Raw genomic sequence first — 21,043 nt, forward strand, 5'->3', positions numbered from 1 at the left:
CCCCTATCAAGAGTCACACACTCCACGGACTGAGCCAGCCAGGACCCCTAGCTTTCTGTTTTAAATTAGACCTATTATGTTGAGATAATTGTAGATTCACATGTTCTTGTATGAAACAATACCCTTCACCCAGCTGCTCTCAACGGTGACATTTGGCATAGCTATCGCACAACATTGAAGCCAGGAAATTACGTTTAATGCCTTTTTATCTGCTCTCACAGGCACTGGGAATTTTTTTAAACTTAAAAGTCACATTAACATTATCACATTTTTACATCTCTAATCAGATTAATCAGGTAGCAGGTAAGGGTCCGAGCTAGAGGAAGACACATAGCTTCTTTTAGAGAAGAGATTTCCTAAGGCCTCCAACCCTGTGATCTGTAACACAGGGATCAGAGGCAGGGAAAACCAGCTTACAATGCATAATGATATGTCTTTATTTCATCAACAGAAATGGTGTCTAGACAAAATTCAGTTAACACTAGCAATTCAATTGAGTGAAAAAAATTTTTTTTGCACAATAGTGTATTTACAATGAGTAAATGAAGTTTCAATTCATTAGTTCATAGCAATGTTTTGTTTTCCCCCAAATGGTAAAAATTCTTAGTTACAGAGAATAAGCATCAACAGCCATTTCATTTTTACAATTAAAAATCACAACAAAACCACAATCACTTAGAAAAAAAAAGACAAGCCTAAGAACTAGTACAATAAAATGATGCATTAAGTTACATTAATCGCATAGAATCTGTGTAAAAAGTATGTAGAAAAACACCTGATGTAACCTGTTACAGTCGTTGAGCAGTTATGAGAGGTACAGAGGGTTATACAGGTAGATATGTGTGAAACTGTCCGTATTGTTCGACCTGGGGAGGAAGAGAAGAGGGGCTGCGGCCCCTTGCATACACTGAGAAGACCCTGTTTTGAATATGGCCTCTGGAGTTTGTAAGGCATATATTAGAGGTGCACTTGCATCAGACTGGTTCTGGAACAAATTCTCCCAGGCCCTTCTGGCCTCACAAGCAAAAGGTGGTGCTTGCCTCGAACGGCTCACTGTGTCTGACCAGCACCCGGAGCTCCCAAGTGCATTTGGAATCTTCCTGGTCACTCGCTAGAAGTGGCAGGTCTTTTAGGTCCGAGCGTGAATGGGCATCCCAGCATTCACACACGCCAAATGCACCATTAGGACCCCGTGGAGGTCATCCCCTCTGCCTGCAGACGTATTTTGGTAGGAGACTTAGCATCATCGGTAGGAAAGCCCCTCTTTGTCCAAGTCCCTTCCCTCTTTCCTCACATACGTGTCCAATCAACCCCCCAGGAACACTTGGCACTGAATGAATGGTCTTGGTGCCCTTCTGCTTCTAAGGAGGGCCACTGTTTTAGCTGAGGTCAATAAACTGGAATGAAGTGAAAGTCAGAGTTGTTTATCCATCGCTTGATAGCGAGATGCATGCACCACGTCACAACATGAAATCAAAGCGACAAAGTGGGCCTCTGCGACCAACAGAACGGCAGCCTCAGGTTCATAGTACAATTAAAATGCACTGATACTCATCTGATATAAATATTATCTCCCAGGGTGGAGTGTAGGAAAATACTATACACTTCCTTTTCTTTGCGAGAAATGTTTTTGCACCGTCGGTTGAATAATTTATCTTCAATCTGCCACAATAGGTCCTTTCTATGTACAAATACTATTTGCACCCACTCTCTGTGTACAAATATCGTCTGTGCTGCAGCATCAGTCTTTGATGCCTGGGTCAGGAGATGGCTCAGGCGGTACTGAGAACATACAGGCTGTCTCCACGCACATGGACGGCCTGCGCGCACACCGACTCCACGCAGGGCACTGCGCTGTGGACTGACTCGCCAGTAACTGCGCCTATAACAAGATCCTCAATCTGGGAAAGAAATACTAACTTATGATTGAGTGAACAGTTTAATTCTTAAAGGAAAAAAAAAAAGATTCTGCCCCTCAGTCTATTTATAGTATTTTGAAGACAAAACTTGATGCCTGCTCCCTTCCTGGTCTGCGACTCCTCCCGAACTAGAAGCCATAAGGGAGCAGGTTAAAGTCATTTATTGATTAAGCAGCTGCTAGTTTCAATGGGGTAGAATGTGGAGATCCAGCCAGGTAGGTCTTTTGCAGCCAAGTAGCTTTGCAGGCTCTACCCACTTTGAGAGGGTTGTGCTCCACAGGATGTGGAGCAGCAGGTAGGGACAGGACTCTGGGATTTCTTAAAAGGCTTATAGTTTATACACCTTTGTTTCTTCTTCTTTAAAGGCAATCATAAAGTATTTAGAAAGAAAGTGTAGGCTTAGGCCTTTTTTTTTTTTAAATGAAGATTTTAAGTCATCTCTATGTGGGGCTCAAACTTACAACCCTGAGATCAAGTCACGTGCTTTACTGGCTGAGCCAGCCAGGCACCCCTAGATCTCTTGATAATACCTTCGAACTTCACATTGTGGCCACCTGATTTCTAGCAGTTCGCTGGTGCAAATCCTAGAGCTGGTCCCTGGCCTCCTTTTTAAGGAGAAGTGGCAGTTGGCATTCTAATCGCTAGCCTTTTTTTTTTTTTTTTATTTTTTTTACTTCCTTGGGAAAGCAATAGAAGGATTAAATCCAAAGTCATAGTGCATCTTAAAAGCAGCATACTTTTAGAAAGACAGTTAATAAATTACTTGTACAATATACAAAATAATGTCTTATACTGCAGCATCACCTCTGACGCCTGAGTCATTGTGAGGGAACCCGGAATCAAAATAGCAGATGGCCTAGTCAGTTTGCCAGCTCTGTTTTGTTTTTGCAACAGTTTTGTTCCAGAATCAGTACGTAATGAAGTCTGATTTTATTCAAGGCACCCCCAGATAACGCAGAGAAACGAACACATACAGCAAAGCACTCACCTGCCCAAAGCCTGACCAACCTGAATGAAGCGAGGTCGTCTGGACACACAAGTAGGACACAGGCAGATCCAAGGGGAGGACTAGATCCAGGCACATGGTAACAAGCCATGGGGCCTCCGCCGTGGTCCCCGCCCCAACAGTTCATGCCCACCTATTTGGAGACCCAACTAGGCCATGGCAAGGATCTTCCTAAGCAGTCCATGGTGCTTTCCTTATTTTTATAAGGAAAGACCCTTCAGAGCACAACTACATGTCACCGTGCTGTGCAAACACTACTCCCTGTTCTTAACTCGCTTTTCCTTTTCATAAAAGACAGAGGCTGCACTAAGGGATCCCACGTTAAGGAGACAGGCTGGTTTTTTAAAACTCCACTTGAGGCAGTTTGGATTCTGGTCCCCAGCTAGTCCTCCCTTTGAATCAACCCGCAAACAATTCTTAGGAACACGTGGTTCAGGGTAGAAGGAGACAAGACAGGTCACACAGACAATTGCACAAAGCCAGTCACTGTTTATGGTACATAGTGAACAAAATCATAAGTCGTTAAAAAAAAAAAATCTCTAAGAAATGGAAAGAGTTTTTCAAGCAGTGTTTTTAACCAGTTCCCATAGCAGGAGTTCGGTTGCTGAAGAGAGAGAAAAGCAGCTGGGCGGGGGGTGGGGGGGGGGTGGCCGGAGAGTGTGGGCAGAGAGGGTGGAGGGAAATGAGGAGACCCCTTCCCCCACCCGGACTTGGCTGGACTTGGCCGCAGCGCATGCACGCAGCCCAAACAGACTGGGGGGGGAGGGGGAGACCCACGGAATGTGGTCAAGATGACCTGTCACCAGGGTAGATCACACCAACAGGCTGGTTTGGACCCGGTGATGAGACGAGCAGGAAACATTCTTTTTTTCCAAAAGAAGAGGAGGTCACTTAAAAAAGGCAAGGAGAGTTAAAAAACAAAATACTGTTGGCCGACTCCACCACCATAACACAGACCTGTGGTGCCTCACGTGATTCATATTGAATTTAAATTCCAGCTGTCACCAGTTTTCCACAAAGGCAAACTCCACTGTGAAGCACAGAACTGTTCTACTAGGCCAAGAAATTCCAACAACCGCAAAAAAAAAAAAAAAAAAAAAAAAGGCAGCTCCAATTCTGAGCTGCCTCAGACTCAGTCTCAGACTAGCACACGCACATACACACGCACATGAGGAGAAACAGAAACCCAGAGGCAGGTTTTAAAAGCGGAACTATTTGAAAAGAAAAGCCTTTTTTTTTTTTTATCCTACCGCATGAACCAACAAATTTCTGGCATTCATACATATTTAAACATTTAGCGCTAATATTTGTACAGAAAAAAGTTAATAATACTAAAACATATGTTACTATGATTTCACTTTTCGCCTACATCATATACTAATTTCCCCTTTTACATGCAGCTTTAATATTGTCCAAACAATGGCACAAATAAAGAAACAAAGTCAACCATCTACTCCCCACTGCCCACCACCCCAACCCCACATCAAACCTTTCGGGACTCTTCCCTCAGCCAGGCTGGAGGGCCCACCGGAGGGAGGGAAGGAGGGACTCCTCCTCCTTTTAGGCTGGGGGCAGGGTCTGGGCACATCTTCCTGTAAACGTGGCTGGGGGCCAGCATGCCCCCAAAGCCAAGGAAAGCTGCTCTCTATGGGTTGCAAGCCAACCAGTTTTGCAGCAAGAGAAGAAAATTATCAGGTGAGGGTAGGTGTGTGTGTGTGTGGTGGGGGAAGGGGCAGGGCAGGGAGGGCTCCTTGGCCATATCGTGTCCAAAGCCTCAGAATGAAATCTGCCTTCAGACAAGAGACGAGCAGAAAAACCCCAGAATTCAACTCAAAGCATGTGGAGAAGGGAGGGAGAAAGAAATGCTTTCACTTGTGTCAGGGACAGAGCCCAGGCTCACATGTGCCCCCACTCTCTCCTACTCTGGGTGAGCTGCATTAACCCAGGACGCCGCTTCCACGCAGAACACCAGCTGCTGTGAGTCAAACCCACTCAAGGGAGAGGTCCTGGGAACCCAGCTGGGCAAGGGGCCTGGGCAGGGGAAGGGGGGCAGGGCGGGAGTGGGGTGGCTGATCAGCCAAATCCTTCCAAGAAGTTCCTCCTGCGCTGCCCTTCCAAGAGCAGGCAGAGGCCCAAGGATGGGTTGAAATGAATGGGACTCGCCCGCTGGGTGAGAACATAGTTCTAAGTTGATTTTTAGGAGCCAATGCCTGCTGAGTTCTGGTACAAAATCATGGGTTCCTGCTGCTTGGATGCACTTTCAAGTGGACGTCCAGACTCTCTCCCCACTTAGGAGTCTGAACATTCAGCATCAACTCTGAACTCTCTGCATCTAAACTTTGCTTCCGGGAAAGGTGGGGAGGAGGTGAAATATAAAAATATTCAAGCAGATTATTGTCTACACATCCTAGGATGAATTCATTATTTGGCAAGATTATTTTTCCTACATAATTATCACCTGAGTGCTTTTTAATTAGCTAAAATGTCTTACTTTTCAACTAAAAGCAAAGAATATACAGTATACTTGAGTTATACTGAAGTAATAACAACTTCATTTAAGAAAATAGGTTTGACCCAAAACTCAGTGCAAGTGGCGAAGTTGACCATGACTGTACAGTATCTGCAAGAAAAAAAAAACAACAACAACAAAACAAACCACGACACTCAGATGACACCGGCCGACGGTGCCCAAAGCAAACCAAACAACAGAAAAAGGGTCGGAAATAAAACCTCGGGAAAAAAAAAAAAAAGCTTCCAACATTGAATTCTGTTCCATAAATAAGTACAAATTGAAATTGAACTGTGAAGCAAGAAAAATGACCATTTAACAGTTACCAAACTAGTTCTAGCATTGGAGACAAAAGAAGAGGAATGTTGGAACCTGTTGATAAATGAGAAATGAAGTTTCCAGTTTTAGGATGAGAAAATTGAGGCATGCAGGACTTTTGCATATGGATATATATATATTTTATATATATTATATATAATATGTACAGTCTAGCTATAAAACTTTGATGTGTATAGAAGCTGTCTTCAATGAAAAAAATTGAACATTCAGAAGAAATTCCTGAGATAGGGTTTGTGACATGGGCCACTGAGAAAAAAAATCCGTGGTTGGGTCCTAGAGGTGTTATAGTCTATCCCTGTTGAGACTGAAATTAACCCACAGACAGGCAGTGTCACCACCACCGTCTTTCCTTGCCTGGGCAAGGGGTAGCACCATTGTGAAGGGAACTGTGTATCACTCCTGCGTGAAGAGAGGAGGGAATACTTAGAAACAGTATTGCTGCTAAGAACGCTGTAGTGTGCACCAAATTCCTTCTTGGTTCTTCCAGACAACAGATGAAGAGCACCGCAGGCTGACCGTAGAACACCCAGGTGGGCGAGGTGGGAAGGCTGGGAGGCGGGCCGGGTCACTAGGTGTACTCTTTCCTGGGCTGCTCGTCGGTCGTACACTTATCAGTCATCTCCTGGCAGAAGTCCACGGTCACCGTCTGGCTCCTGGATTCCAGAGCAGGCGCCCTCTCTGAGAAGGTTCCCGGCTCAGCGCCCTCCGGCCTCCTGGAAGTACAGTTCTCCGGGGCGCCGCCGCCGGGGGCCCAGGGAGGCCCGGGCGGAGCGGCCGCGGGCTCCAAGCAGCAGGGCGCGCCTTCCCCCACGGCGCACTGAGAGGCGGCCAGGTTCTGCTCGACGCCCAGGGGTGCGGGGTTAATACTGGAGGCTGTAGGGAGGCCCATGGGTCTGAGGACGGGGCAGTACCGGTGCAGGGCCTGGATCTGCTCAGGGCTCTGGATGTCGCGGCAGACTTCCTGGGAAAGGCAGGAGAAGTTGTCCAGCAGCTCCCCCATGCAGGCTTTCAGTTGGTTCCTCTCTGACAACAGCTTCTCTTTCTCACACACCTGGACAACAGAGGAAGGGGAAAAAAAAAGGCCCCATGAAACCTGAACGGGAAGACAGAAGCCCTGGTTTCTGGGGGATTTCCAGCTTCCATTCCTGCATTTGGTATGACAGGGTCACTCGTGAATGACGGACGAGGCTGGGATCTAGGAACCTACAAGACGTGTATTCAAGGAGCCTGGACACGAGTTTCCTATCGGAGTAGCCTATCCAGGTGTGCCATGTGCCTGACGCCTCCCCCGGGGCAGCTCTCCATCCCTCTCTGAGGTCTGGCGAGCTACCAGCAACATTCCCACCAACCAGAGGACTGCGGGGCCTCCAGGCTCTGGTTTCCTGGAATTGAGCGTTTGTAGAGCACCAGTTAGAAAACTCTCAGTCCCAAACTTTGTCGTTGAAAAATCTCCCCCAGTGTATTAGGCTGCCATTTTTGAAAGTCAGAAATTGGCCGATTCCAACTTTATGACATTTTGGGAAAAGGCAATGGGGTGGGGGCAGGGGGAAGACCGGTGGTTGCCAGGGTTGGGGGTGGGGGAGAGGGATGGACAGGTGGAGCACAGAGCACGTTTAGGGGAGTGAAATTACTCATTGTACAGTCGCTGTGGATGCATTGTCCAAATCCGCACACCATACCACACCAAGAGTGAGCCCTGACACAAATTTTGGACTCCGGTGATTACCCTGTGAGGATTCAGGCTCCCCCCAGTCAGGTGGGAGGTGTCCATAACGGGGGGAGGAGGTGAGTGTGTAGGGGCCGGGGGCAGGGACATTCAGTTTTGCTGTGAACCAAAAACTTCTCTAAAAAGAAGTCTATTGAAAACAAATCAACACAAATCACAACAACAAAGAGCAGCTGTGGACAATTTCCCATGGTTCACTCAAACCTCAGCAGGCTTTCCGGCCTCTGCGGCGGACAGACAGATGGAACACAGCGGGTCCTCTTGGGGACAGGGGGCTGCGCATCGCGTCTGGGGCTCAGGCTCTCCCTGCACACGCGAGGGGCCGACAGAGGCGCGAAGACGAGCCCTAGCCCACGACCCTGGGGTTCCGAGATGTCGTCCTCCAAGAAAATCGCACATAAGCTCTTATGTCCCTAAAATCCACCATCTCGTCAGAGAGATGAGTTTCGCTGCTGAGGGGAGGCTGGTGGAGGTGTCACCCCAACTCTCTCCGCGGGGAGCGAAGATGTGGAGGCGCACGGGGTGCACACAAAGAGAAGAGGCAACCGGACATCACCCCCAGAGGGGAGGGGAGAACGGAGCGGGGCGGGGTGGGGGGGGAGCGAAAGGAGGAGAGAGAAGCAGACACAGGAGGTGGGGGCTCCGACAAGGTTGCTGCGCGTGCTGCTCACGAACGCAATCTGGCAGGCAGCGTGGGCGTGTGTGTCGGAGACAGAGATTTACACGGGGAAAGGGCACCTGCTAAAATATTTATAAATTTATCAAGAAAACATGTTTTAAAAATGAAAAATAAACAGATGTACAAGTGCAAGTTGAGAGAAATACATTATGCAAGTTTGCAAAAGCTGAGTGGCGTGTCGCAGGCACCGTGTGCGTGGGGAGGACTGCGCATGCGCTGGAGACGCGCGGGGCAGACCGGACGGGTCTGTCCCCGCCTGCCAGCGCCAGCCCGGCACCCGGACGAGGTAAGCGGGCACCGCACCGCGGCCAGAGGGCGGTGGATAAGAAACGAAGCGCAGCCGGGAGGTCTCCTCGTGAAAAAACTCTTACCGTATGTGGCCGCGCAACCTGGGGGCCTGCAACTGGGAGGCCACACCACCCAGGCCCAGGAGGGTCATTTCAGTCCCCATTCTGCCACTAACCCCCTACTGAGGTCCCAAGGGTCCCGGGCCACTCTTAGGGAGAGGAGAATGAACTGCCGTGGGGACAGTGTTTTGGCTCTCCACAGGAAAGGTAGTTATAAACGCAGGCTCTGGTTATAGGACTGAAGCTCTAAGTAAAGACAGGTGGACACTGATGAGCACACGAGTCTGTCAGTCAGTGGGGAAACGCGGACTATTATCGAAGGGGTTCCCAAAACTGGGGGGTGGAGATGTAGGAGATGCCCTTTGCGTTTTTCAGCTCAACAGTATCAGCAAAGTGCTTTAGATATCTGCCTGGTGTGTGCTTTAGACTATTATTTGTTGTTTATTGTTACTAGACTTCACTATCCATATTGCAAAGTTTTACTGAAAGAATTCTAATTATAAAATCAGGCATTCCTTAAACACGGGTGACAAGAATCGTTCTACTTCCTGGAGAGGGGCACAGGGCCGAATGACGCCGGGCGTGTGTTCAACGCCCCGGTGCTTGTACTCCTCAGGCTCAGCCTTGCTGGGTCCCCACAGAAGCCCAGCACGCTTTAGAAGACCCACATTCACCAGCCACAGTGTCTTGCTTCCTTACGTCGCTTACATGCAAACGGTTGTTGCTGTTAAAGCAACATTAAAGAAAAATTTGGACAGAAGGGATTTATAATCCCCCAACCCAGTCACAATTTCAAATACATTTCAAGGCAAAAGACATTTCCGGAGAGGCCCCCTGGGGCTGCACTGGTGAGACTGAGAGATGATCCGGTCACTGTCTTTGTTGTGAGGAATCTACCATCTGGGCCAAGGGCTTGGGGAGACAGACACACACTTAGATGAGGCGAGTCTGCTATGATAACCACGAAGCCAGAGGTCAGATCAGGGCTCCCAGGGTAGGTGCTCGGCCTCACCGGAGACTCAGGAAAGGGGTTTCCTCAAGAGGGGACAGTAACTTGATTCTTAAAGGATGAAGGATGAAGTCAGAAAAGAAAATGTTTGAAGACTGTCCAAAGTAGAGGGGAGACAGCAGAGGCACAGACAGAAGCAGAAACAGCGGGTGGCAGAAAGTGCAAAGTGCTGGACATTGGGGTCAAGTTGGAGGACAGGAGTGGAAGGTGATGCTGGAGGTAATTACTGACTAACTTGCACAAGCAAGCACAGATGTCTTGCTGGGAAGCTTGGGCTTTATTTTGCGGGCAAGCGGAGCCACTGTGAGGAGTAGGTTTCCCCTGATTGATGGGAGTTAATTAAAAAGAAAAAAGACCCTGAGGTCCAAGACTACCTTGAAAACAGGTAATATTTACTCATATTTCTCTCTCTCTTTTTTTTTAAAGATTTTATTTATTTATTTGACAGAGATCACAAGTAGGCAGAGAAGCAGGCAGAGAGAGAGGAAGGGAAGCAGGCTCCCCGCTGAGCAGAGAGCCCGACACGGGGCCTGATCCCAGGACCCCGGGACCATGACCCGAGCCGAAGGCAGCGGCTTAACCCACTGAGCCACCCAAGTGCCCCACTTCTGTTTTCTTTTTTAAAGATTTATTTATTTGACAGAGATCACAAGTAGGCAGTGAGGCAGGCGGGGGGGGTGAGAGTTGGGGGGAGGGAAGCAGGATCCCTGCTGAGCAGAGAGGCCGATGCAATGCAGGGCCTGATCCGAGGACCCTGAGATCATGACCTGAGCCGAAGACAGGCTTAACCCACCAAGCGACCCAGGTGCCCCTACTCATATTTTTCAAATGCTTTATCTTGCTCTTAGGGTCTCATCAGGATGGTGGCCTACCATGACGCAAAGCATCACCATGTATAGTCCGAGGACCTGAGCTTAGATCATAAGCACATCACTGGCCTCTCTCTTCTTCAGCCTGACAATGGACCCAGCATCTAAGATGTTTCCAGTATTTGGCTAGCAGAAAGGTTGAGCTGCATGAGACTGCACTGGTTGCCTTCAAAGCTAAGTCGGGAGCCCGAGGGGCCCTGGATTTACTTCCTGTAGCTTAAGCTTGCTCACCAAGGGGAAGGGGGAACTGAGGTCCCAGTGAGGGAAGACTGGGAGATGGGGGCTTGTTCCCTGAGACAAAATACTCTCAGGCACAGGGAAGAGTTGCGAGCCACTTGGAGGCAGAATTGCAATCAAGGACCCTGGGGCTGCAAGGGACTTCAGGTGTCCTATCTGGATTCTACGTTCTCCTGTGGGAGGCAGGAGGAATCGGTGGTGAACATACAAGATCTGGGTTTGCATTCAAGCTCTGCCATGTAGTGGGGAGCTGGTAAATCTCTCTGCACGCGCTTCCTCCTCTGTAAATGGAGGGAAAACAGAACCTAAGTCACAGGGTGGATGTGGGGGTTAAAGGCGATCATTTATAAAGACATCTGAGAATAACACCCAGTCCACACATGTATGCAATAAATGTTAGCTACTAGTAACTCCCTCTATACCCAGGGAGGCTGAAGGGTACGTATACAATGCTGGCACACATAACTGCAGATAGAAGGCTCTTACTTTTGCGGAGAAACTTGTCTCAAAATAAACTCAAAAACTCCCTGAATGGTGACCCTTCTCTGCATGTTTTTCGCCTTTACCACCGCAGCCTTGCAAGAGTCCTGCTCCCTCCAGGTTGCTGACAGCAACAATGAGGTCAACTCACCAATTTGCGGATTTCACATTCTAAATTCTGAATACAGTCCAGTTTCCTCTTGCGGCAGCGCTGGGCCGCGATGCGGTTCTTGCTGCGCCGCCGGACGTCGTGAATGAACTCTAACTGTTCTGAGGTTAGCTTGTGCATCTTAATCATCATCTGGAAATCGTTCCTCGGAAGATCTGTGATTTGATCTACAGGAAACGGAAGTTTGACCTGAAACCAAGAACAGCAGAATATGATTATGGTGGTTGGATTTTAGTTTGAATTCCAGTGGGCAGAACATCTTAAAAAAAAAAAAAAAGTAAAACCTCCTTTTTAAGATGAACAGGTAGGATGGAAGCTACTGAAAGCAAGTGGTGATTAAATCTTGTCTTAGATACAAATCAGATGTCATTTAGAGAGTCAAACAATGTGAACACACAAATTATGATGTGGTTATCACTCCTGGGATTTCTGGAGCAAACAGCATGGGAGATAGTGGAAAATGTGGACTTATTCACTGTTAGAATTTTGTAAGAAAGGCTATATAGTTAGTTGAAACCCACTCCTGTAGATCCTCAACTCAGCAAGAGAACAATTTACAGACAGACATCATCTAAGGAATTGTCTGAAACACTTGAATGAGGAGAGCACAACACACCTCGAAGAGGCTGGAAAGACGAAAAAACCAGCGTGATTTTCAGTGACACGGCATAACGAGATGCAGTGGCAGAACTCAGGAAGTCTACATCGGGGTGGACTAAGAGTTGGATGTGGGCTTTAGTCCGTCCACCAGACCTCAGGCTAGTTACCTTACTTCTCTGGGCCTCAGTCTCCTCATCTGCAGAATGGGGCAGGCTTCTGAACTGCATAGGACTATACAAAATTGGACACTTGGGCAGACTGTGTTTTCCAAAACTACAATGGCCATCCCATCTCACATTTTCTTTTCCAACGTGATATTGACATTTCCTTGTCCGGAGGCAGGATGTACATTCCTGCCCCTGGATCACCACCATGCGGTAGAAGTCACAGCATGTGCCTTGAGGCTGGGTCATAAAAGGGGCTGCAGCTTCCTCTTCGGCTTCTCAGGCTGCTCTCTCTGGAGGAAAGCAGCTGCCAGCCTACAGGACTCCCAAGCAGCCCCAGGCCTGTGTGGAGAACAACTGAGACCTGAGGCCAACAACCAGCGTTAGCTGGCCAGTCAGTGCTCGAACCACCCTGATGTGGACTCTGCAGGCCCCGTCAAACCTCCATGGATGCAAGGCCCCGCCCCTGACTTCAGCCTCATGAGGTATCCCAAGCCGGCTGTGCTCAGATGGGCCAGTCCTGAGTTCCTGCCCCACAGAAAGGTCTTAACCGAGTTAAGCTGCGAAGTCTGGGGGTCATTTGTTACGCTGCGGTGATAACTGATGCAGATACTGTCAGCAGCAAGATTCCAACTTCCAGACTCTTGACAAAGACGAATAAGCATTATCCAAGGAGAGGAAATGCGTCTCTGGAGGGATGGATCTGTGTCCTCCTTATATTCTGTCAAGTGCACAGGCCTGGATCTTCAGCACTGCCCTCTCCAAGACTCTTGTTGGTGATGCAGGGACTTCGGGGTTCGGTTCTGGTCCTGTTTCAGAAAAGGAAGTTTGCGCGTTGCTTGGCTAACAAAGTGTCCGAGTCTGGGACTCATTCACTTAGCGCTTGTTGACATCAGCGTCTGCTTTCGGCGGACCAGCAGATGGCGCTATAAACCTACACTTCCTTCAGTGCCCGCCCAGCGCTGTCCAATGCAAACAAGAGCTGTGATTTCCCATTTCTAGCAGCCACATTAAAGGGAGTGAAAGGAAACAACTGAAATTCATTTTAATAGTATATTTAGTTGAGTCCAATAGGTCCACCATATTTCAACATGTAATTAATATAAACATTATTGAGATGGTTTACTTTTTTGGCACTACATTCTCAAAACTGGAAGCGTTTTTTGCACTTAGCACAATTCAGAACGAGGCACATTTCTAGGGCTCGATAGCCACGTGTGGCTGCTACACTGGACAGCACAGCTCTAGGAGACAGAATAAATGGGACACAGTGAACCGGAAACCAGAAAAACAGGAGGGTCCGGGTTTAAGTGATCAAAATATTTTCGGGTGCAGAAACCAAGCCCTCGTTAATATTCAGCAGCTGCCGTGTTATGTCTGCGTTGCTCAAGGGAGTCAGATGAAGATACTCTATTCTGAGCTCAGGCTTTTGCTTTGATTGCATCCGATGCAGGAAGCCGGGTCTAGATCCCAGCATTTATGGCTAGTTAATCCCCAGGCACAAAGGCAGTCACACTGCACGATCATTTGACTTTTCTGTGGCTGGATGCAATTGCTTTATCAGGTTCCTTCATAGCTCTGAGCCTGCCGGACGTGACATTTGCTGAGGGCCCCCAGTGGCTGCTCTGATTCAACTTTCAACTTCCGCCCGGTGAATTGTGTCCCATGACACCTGTACAATTTTGGCCCAAGAAAGCAAACTTGCCACAGCACACATTCCTCCACACTCAGCTCAGCCCTGCTCTCACTGCTGAAGGCGGGCAGCCAGGGAAAGCCAGCAGGCTTTGTCCATGGGCTGTGTTTGCACAGGGCTTATAATGATCCGAAGAATGTTTGATTTCCCTTTCTACCCTTTGGATAACAGACACTCCAATCCCGGACAGTGCCTGACTCACATGGAGATTAGCCTGGCGGGGACGCGGACGTTTCCACACCAGGCAGAAGCCTTGTTTGCCCACAGAGATTGCAGCACCACGGGGCCTCGGGCAGGCTCTCCTTCCGCCCACCACAAAGCAAGGCGGCTTCTGCTCTAAATCCTGTTTACTTCTCTTCCCAAAGAATATGTACCTACGGTTTGGGCCACAGGGAAAGTCAAAAGGCCTTCTAGACCGAGAGCTACTGTATTTAAAATCATCCAGACAGTGAATATGAAACACCAGGGAAACAGAACAGAGGTTGACAGGAAAAGGAAAAATCAACAAAGCTCGTTTCAAAGTCCTTGAAGCAAAGGCCGTATGAAGTTTCGGTAGAGCTATTGGCTGCTTTTTATTTATTTTTTTTTTTAAAGATTTTGTTTATTTACTTGACAGAGAGAGATCACGAGTAGACAGAGAGGCAGGCAGAGAGAGAGAGAGAGAAGCAGGCTCCCTGCTGAGCAGAGAGCCCGATGTGGGACTCGATCCCAGGACCCTGAGATCATGACCTGAGCCGAAGGCAGCGGCTTAACCCACTGAGCCACCCAGGCGCCCCATATTGGCTGCTTTTTAAAGAGGTCAAAGGAAAAGAAAATAGCCAGCTATAGATCTTCCACGGGAAAGAAACTGCACGGCTGACCACTCTTTTTCTTTCTAATAGGCTCTGTTCACAAGGGAGAGCTTACACTGACTACCAAGAGGAAGTCCAGAAGGGTTCTTGGGATGGAACAATGGTGAACTTGACCATGGCTCTTTCTCATTTGCAGAGTAGTAAGTTCCAAGCCAGTGGACATCTTCCCCGGAGATAAAGAGCAGCCACAGACCCCCTTATGGAGTGGGGAGAATAGTCCATTCTCAAACTTGCAGGCCCCCAAGACTCCCCAGACGGGGCTCAAAAGTCAGCGAATGCACCTCAGCCTTCGAAGGTTCAAACACTTCAAGAGGGTGGAGGCTCTTCTTCTGGAGAATTCTTCTAACCCAAATAGGCCCTATAGGGCTTACCATCTTATTTACTGCCCCTCCACACACTTCTTCTTCCTGGGTTTTACTTCTCAGCAGTGGTTTCATTGTCACTCATTGGACTCTCAGAAACAGCGCGAAACACTTAGCCTAACAAGATGAAACGTCCTGCCGGCTCCCACCACCACCTGTCTGAATGCTGGCCTGCACCTGCTATCGGCTACCAGACCCACAGGAAGCGCAGCCCATCAGGCATCTGAGGCTAAGCACGCCGCACAGCAGGGGAAGGGCCCGTGCAGCTGAGGGTACTGATTTCTCACGGGTGCTGCCCCCTACCCCCACTTCGGTTTTCAGCTGGGACTCCGAAAGTCAGACGCAGCCACTGAGTCAGCAAGGCAAGGGCGCCAACAGGGCCCTGTGCATGGTTGGCTACTGTTGATTTGCTAGTCTCTCTCCTCGGCCCTCTGGAGCAGGACTGGAAGAACAGGACAGAGGACTTTCTTGCCCAGTCCCAGGCAGACTGCTAAGTGGGGCCCAGAGTGGGGTTAGACCTTCTGGGGGCTCCAGCTTAGGAGCACCTGGTGAAATGGGGGGTTGCGGCAGGGTGCTGAGGGACCTCTGGCCCCAGGGGCCAGCAAAAGGTGGGAGAAAGTGGTAACATCTGGATGGTAAGTGAAATCGAAATACTCCTCCTCCAGGGCCTGGGCAGGGTTGCTGCGGGAGCCTGGGGAGCCAGTGCCTCGTCTTGCCCCACAGAGATCCGTTGTTCCACTTCTCTCCTTACCAATAACCACCCTGCTCTGCAGCCAGAATGACCCTTTGCTTCCAGTTTAACAAAAATACCATTAAAAATTACATAAGAAATATAACTTCTTGCAGAAAATTCAAATAGGAGACGAAAGAGGAGAAAAAATTCCCACCCCCTCCCCCCTCAGACAATGGCGGTCTTGCTCCCAGGGACTCCCCGGAGACTCTCTTTCCTCTGCAGCTTTTGTACAGGGTTGTAAGCAGACCACACATCACCATGCCCCTTACCACATTTCACTTGCCTGGAGCTGCCGGTTTGCTGAACGGGAGCTACTGGAGAAGGACAGAGATGCAAAGGTTGCAGGAAAAGCTGAAAACAAGCATTTCCTCTAGAAATCCCAGCCGAAGCCGGTTTGCGAATCTTCTTTCCTACCTCCTTTCTTGGTTTCATTACCAGATGTTGAATAGAAGCAGCGGGAGTCGGATCATGCTAACAGTACCCTGAGGCTCAATGCCCTTAACACCTGTGTTCTTACAAGACCCTGGGAGCTCTGTCCCTCCTCACAGGAGGGAGCACAACCCCACTGGGCTGCTGATTCAGTGCTGTGGGCAGGCGTACTGCCAGGTCCGTGCTAGACGGACGCCCGAGACAGAATCACCCATCTCCACTAAGAAACGTTTCCTGCAAAATTGTCCTTCTACCCTCTATTCTCACGGTCCACTTTACAATGCAGGACACCTGGGACTTAGTCGTACTGCTATTAATTAGCTGTGTGACCTCAAGCCAGTCTTTCATTCTCTCCGTCCTGAAGTTCTTTGAGGATCCGTGAGAGAGGAAGATAATAGATACCCTACTTAGCTTACAGGATGGCTCCGAAGACTAAAATTGGGTAACAGATGGAGAAAGTGCTTTGAAAGGTCTGAACTGCCTGATAGATATGAGGTATTATTAATTCTGTTGATTAGCCCTATCTTTCTTTGTCACATGGTTTCTTCTTCCAGACAGACAGTACACATTGGAATTCCAGATGCTGGGAACATCTTTCTAGACCACACAAGAGCGTCGTTCTAATTAGAAATGCGGCCGACGTCTACGCTGCCTTGCGAAGTTTTCTTTTTATTAAGCAGACCAATCAGAGGCATTTTAAGAAAGATGCCTGATTCAATGAACCACAAAAAATGACTATAAAAATTTTACATACAACATATGTCTGGGAGATGGCATGTGGGTGGAAGAGTGAGAGTCAGACACGGCTTTTCCATTTTATTACATGTCAGACATTATTTCTCCTAGCTTCCACACACATGCATCAACACAAACGTACACACATCATCACTCGTGAACAATTTATCCCTCCTGACATGAAATGTGTTAATAGAGCAGGTTCAACTCATTGATCCTTTTGGCCATGCAAATTGTCTTTCGAGTGCTTCCTTACTAAAACCTACAATTAATTAGAAATGCTTATGGTATAAAACCATCCCACAAAGAAGGTTACTCCTTGGGAAATACTTGTGACTTGTCTGTAATTTTCACATTGTAAAAATGAACCTGAGGTACCATTTCACATACACTAGAATGGCGAAAATAAAAAGCCGGACAGTGACAAGTGCTGGCGAGGACATGGAGAAACGGGAACCCCTGGGGAGCGCCTGGGTGTCTCAGTCTGTTAATCGGCTGCATTTGGCTCCGGTAATGGTCCCAGGGTCCTGGGATCAAGTTCTGCATCAGGTTCCCTGCTCAGCTGGGAGTCTGCGTCTCCCTCTGCCCCTTCCCCCACTCACGCTCTCTCTCTCTCTCTGTCAAATAAATAAAATCTCAAAAACAAAACAAAACAAAATGGGAGCCCTTGTGCACTGCTGGTGGGAATGTCAAATGGGGCCATTACCTTGGAAGACAGTCTGGTAGTTTCTCAAAAGGTTAAACATATTGTTATCACATGAGTTAGCGAGTCTACCGTTACATATGTAATGAAGAGAACCGAAAACCTGTGTCTACAAAACACTTACACACCAATGATAAGAGTCAAAAAGAGGAAACCATACAAACGCCCTTCAGCCGATGAACGGATCAACAAAGTGCCCTATGTCCGCAGGGTAGACGATTATTCCGCAATAAAAAAGAACAATTCACCGATGTATGGTGGACCCGCTGGTACATTAGTGGCAAGGATGAACGTCGAAAACATTATGCCCAGTGAAAGAAGCCAGACGCAAGAGGCCACGCAGCCTAAGATCCCATTGTTACGAAATGTTCAAAAGAGGCAAGTCTTTAGAGATAGAAGGTAGATCAGTGTTTGCCTGGGGTTTAGGAAGGACAGTGAGGAGCGCCTGGGAATGGGGACGGTGTTTCTTCTTGGGGTGATTAAAATGTCCCGGAATTAGAGTGGAGATGGTTCACACCTTTGTGAATCAGTGAAAAATCCCTGAATAATTCACTTTTAACAGGTAAATTTTATGGTGTGTGAATTGTATCTCAATTAAAATCATGACCCTGTGTGAGATATACATACATAAAATTCAGACATTACAGAGGTACACAGAATGAAACTTTGCTTATATTCCTCCCCAACGTTGCCTCCTATTTTTATCTTACTCTCCATACTGCCTTTTTAGTCATATGTATATTTACAAAACAAATTAGAACCTTGTTATACATACTGTTTTGTTAATTTTTCTACTTAATATGACCTGTTCATATTTTTCACCATTGGAAGTAAGACAAAAATTCCCAAACTGATTTTTTAAGTAATATAGCAAACCCAAAAGTCATTTAGAAAAGGATGGATAACTTGAGTGCATGAAACTTAAACATTTCAGTATGGGGAAAAAAATGCCATAAATAAAAAGACATAGTAGGAGAAAATATGGGAAACATTTCTAAGAAAAGGTTAATATTCCTGTATTAGGGACTAAGGATCCTACAAACTGATTTAAAGATGAACACCACAAGAGAAAAATGGGCAAAGATGTAAAGTGGCAAGTCAGAGAAAGGGAAATATAAGTGGCACATACACACGAGAAAAGACGTCCACCTCGTCAGTTGTTATCTTTTACCCAGCAGATGGGCAAAATTTAAAAGGACTGGTTACAGCCAGTGCTGGCAAGAACAGGGGGGGAACGGACATCCATAAATTGCTGAAGGATACAACCTTTTGGGGAAGTAGGCAGTATTTCACAGATCAGCATCACCTTTAACCCACTTAGGGAATTCTAACCCACAAAAATAAAAGCACCACTACTGAGTATGTTCACAAAAATGTTTATTGCGGCAATTTTTATAAGAAGGGAAAAAAACTGGAAACACCTGGACTGTCACTTGGTAGACGGTAGCTAGGATAGCTATGGTTAGCTATCAGCTGTGCTGTGTGGGGCCTGCGGATAGTAAGGAAGTATGATTTAACCTGATGTGACGGACCTAGAGGCATGCACACAGTAGAACAGCTCTGTGAAGGAAGCTAGTTCAACAGTAAATGACACTAAACTAAAACTCAAACCCCCAGAGGTGCAAATATGTGTTTCTGTGTTGTTGCAGGCCTAGAGAGAGCCTCTTAAATTTGGTCTGTTAGGGGCTGCGTAAGCGGTGTTTGATTGTTTCAAAGAAGAAAGTAATTTTAAAGAGGTGATTGTTGAGGAAGGATAATATTGTGCTCATTGAAGCTCTCTTCAAAGCTAGGGGACTGTGAAAAAGGATGAGAGAGGTCAGAATCGATGAGATGGTGTAACAAGAGCACTTTACCGGCTGTTAGGAATGCTGATATTTTCTTTCGAGCTAACATTTTGGCTCCTGACTGAGGTGGAGGAAGAGAGGCTGGGAAGGAGCCCGGCTCCAGTGTCTGTCTGGAGCACTGGACAGGTGCCTGGTTGGAGGGGAGAACTCTGGTTTCTGACTCCAGTGTCTCCCTGGGCTTCATGCAGAAGGGGAGTCACCCGGCCTTCTCCGAAGAGCAGATCAGGGCAGGACTCAGACCAACAGAGGCTGGCCTCTTCCGGATCAGTTCAGGAAAACGAGGGATAGTTCACGTTGTGAATAAAGGATTTGCCTTCAGTGTTATTACTGGGGACCATACTTCCACTGGGGTCAAAGAAACTCCTGGAAGAAAATTATTAACCCAAAGAGGAACAGTCATGCTGGGTCTCCAAGACCTAATCTCTACTCTAGGAAAACTAAAATGTCAAACTGGGAAGAAGTTTACCTTTATTCTACCAACCCTGTCCAAAATGCCCTTCCGCAGGGGGCTAAATGTGATTCTTGAAACAGTATAGAGCTCTGGTAAAGGTTCCTGCTTTCAGTGTTTAGAAATGCAAAGAGCATTTTTTTTTTTTTAAAGTTAAAGTAAAAATATTTTTAAAGCACTGGTATTTTTCATGAAATTTTTTTATAGGTTTATAGGTTGAATAAACTTCATTCATTTTGACTGGTTCGTTTAGAATTGAGACGTTCTAAAGGTAGACAAGTGATGTTGCCCAAACACCCAGGAAAAACACACATGCTCTTGTTGGTGGCATTTCATTTGAAGAAGTGACTTTAAACTCTCTTTTGGGATATGAGAGAGATAAAAGGAGATGATCAGAAACTGACAGTTCCACGAACATATGCAAATATCATGACAACACAACCCCTTCAGCTTAATGGTGGGAGGCTCCTCTTCGGGTAGAGACAAAGACAAAGACATTTGTCCTTTTCTCCAGACGCCACTCCTCGGCAAGATAAATCATTACGCTGATGAACTTGACCCAGGGACTAGGTTTCTGCATCAGGGGCGCTTAGGAACAATGTCAGGGGGAATAAAAAAAGAAAACCTCACCTAAGTTATGATGAGAGGAAGAGAAACGAGTGAGGGAAGAGAGAGCACAAGGTTGCACTGTTTTCACAAAAACTCAGTCTTCTCAGCTCAGAGGGGCACAGATGCCACTTGCCTGGGGCACTAGGCACAACCCAAACCCGAGGGGACAGGGTGTACTCAGACAGGAAGAGTTCCCATTCAAATTTCCTTTATAATTTCTTTGAGCTACATGAAATCCTTCCAGTACGTTTCTGTCCTCCTCCATTTTCCCCCAGGCAGTCACAGACCAGCCCGAGCGGCTCGCTAGCAACACCAGGAAATGACCACGGGGCATCTCTGCAGTTGGCATGGGGAGCTTTGGGATCTACTTTCAAAACACGCCCTAACTAAAACCTCATGTGCTTCTTGCCAATCTCACAGAGGCTGAATCCCCCGCACGTGGCTCTGTGAAAAGGCACCTCACCCCGTGCGGCATTTCTGCTGTCTGGTTGGGTTACCGTCCCTGCTTTACGGGGCCGAGGTCCTGGGAGCGTGGAAGCGGACGGAGGGCGCTGGCCTGGTGAGGGCCAGGCTTCCTCTCCTC

The 21,043-nt window shown here is 47.6% G+C and overlaps 1 protein-coding gene across 13 annotated transcripts in view; it reads right to left on the reverse strand.

Moving 5' to 3' along the window:
• Positions 1–413: 413 nt before the first annotated feature.
• BACH2 (BTB domain and CNC homolog 2) overlaps positions 414–21,043 on the reverse strand; it is a 362,273-nt gene continuing 341,643 nt past the window's right edge. For all 13 annotated transcript variants that reach the window (XM_047732095.1, XM_047732087.1, XM_047732098.1 and 10 more), the window contains 2 exons: positions 11,272–11,478; positions 414–6,824 (listed from right to left, as the gene is read on the reverse strand). In XM_047732095.1, coding sequence (XP_047588051.1) covers positions 6,342–6,824; positions 11,272–11,478 — 690 coding nt within the window. In that variant the 3' untranslated portion in view covers positions 414–6,341. The remainder of the gene's footprint in view (positions 6,825–11,271; positions 11,479–21,043) is intronic.

Source organism: Lutra lutra, chromosome 6 (assembly GCF_902655055.1).
Source record: "Lutra lutra chromosome 6, mLutLut1.2, whole genome shotgun sequence".
NCBI classification, from domain to species: Eukaryota; Metazoa; Chordata; class Mammalia; order Carnivora; family Mustelidae; genus Lutra; species Lutra lutra.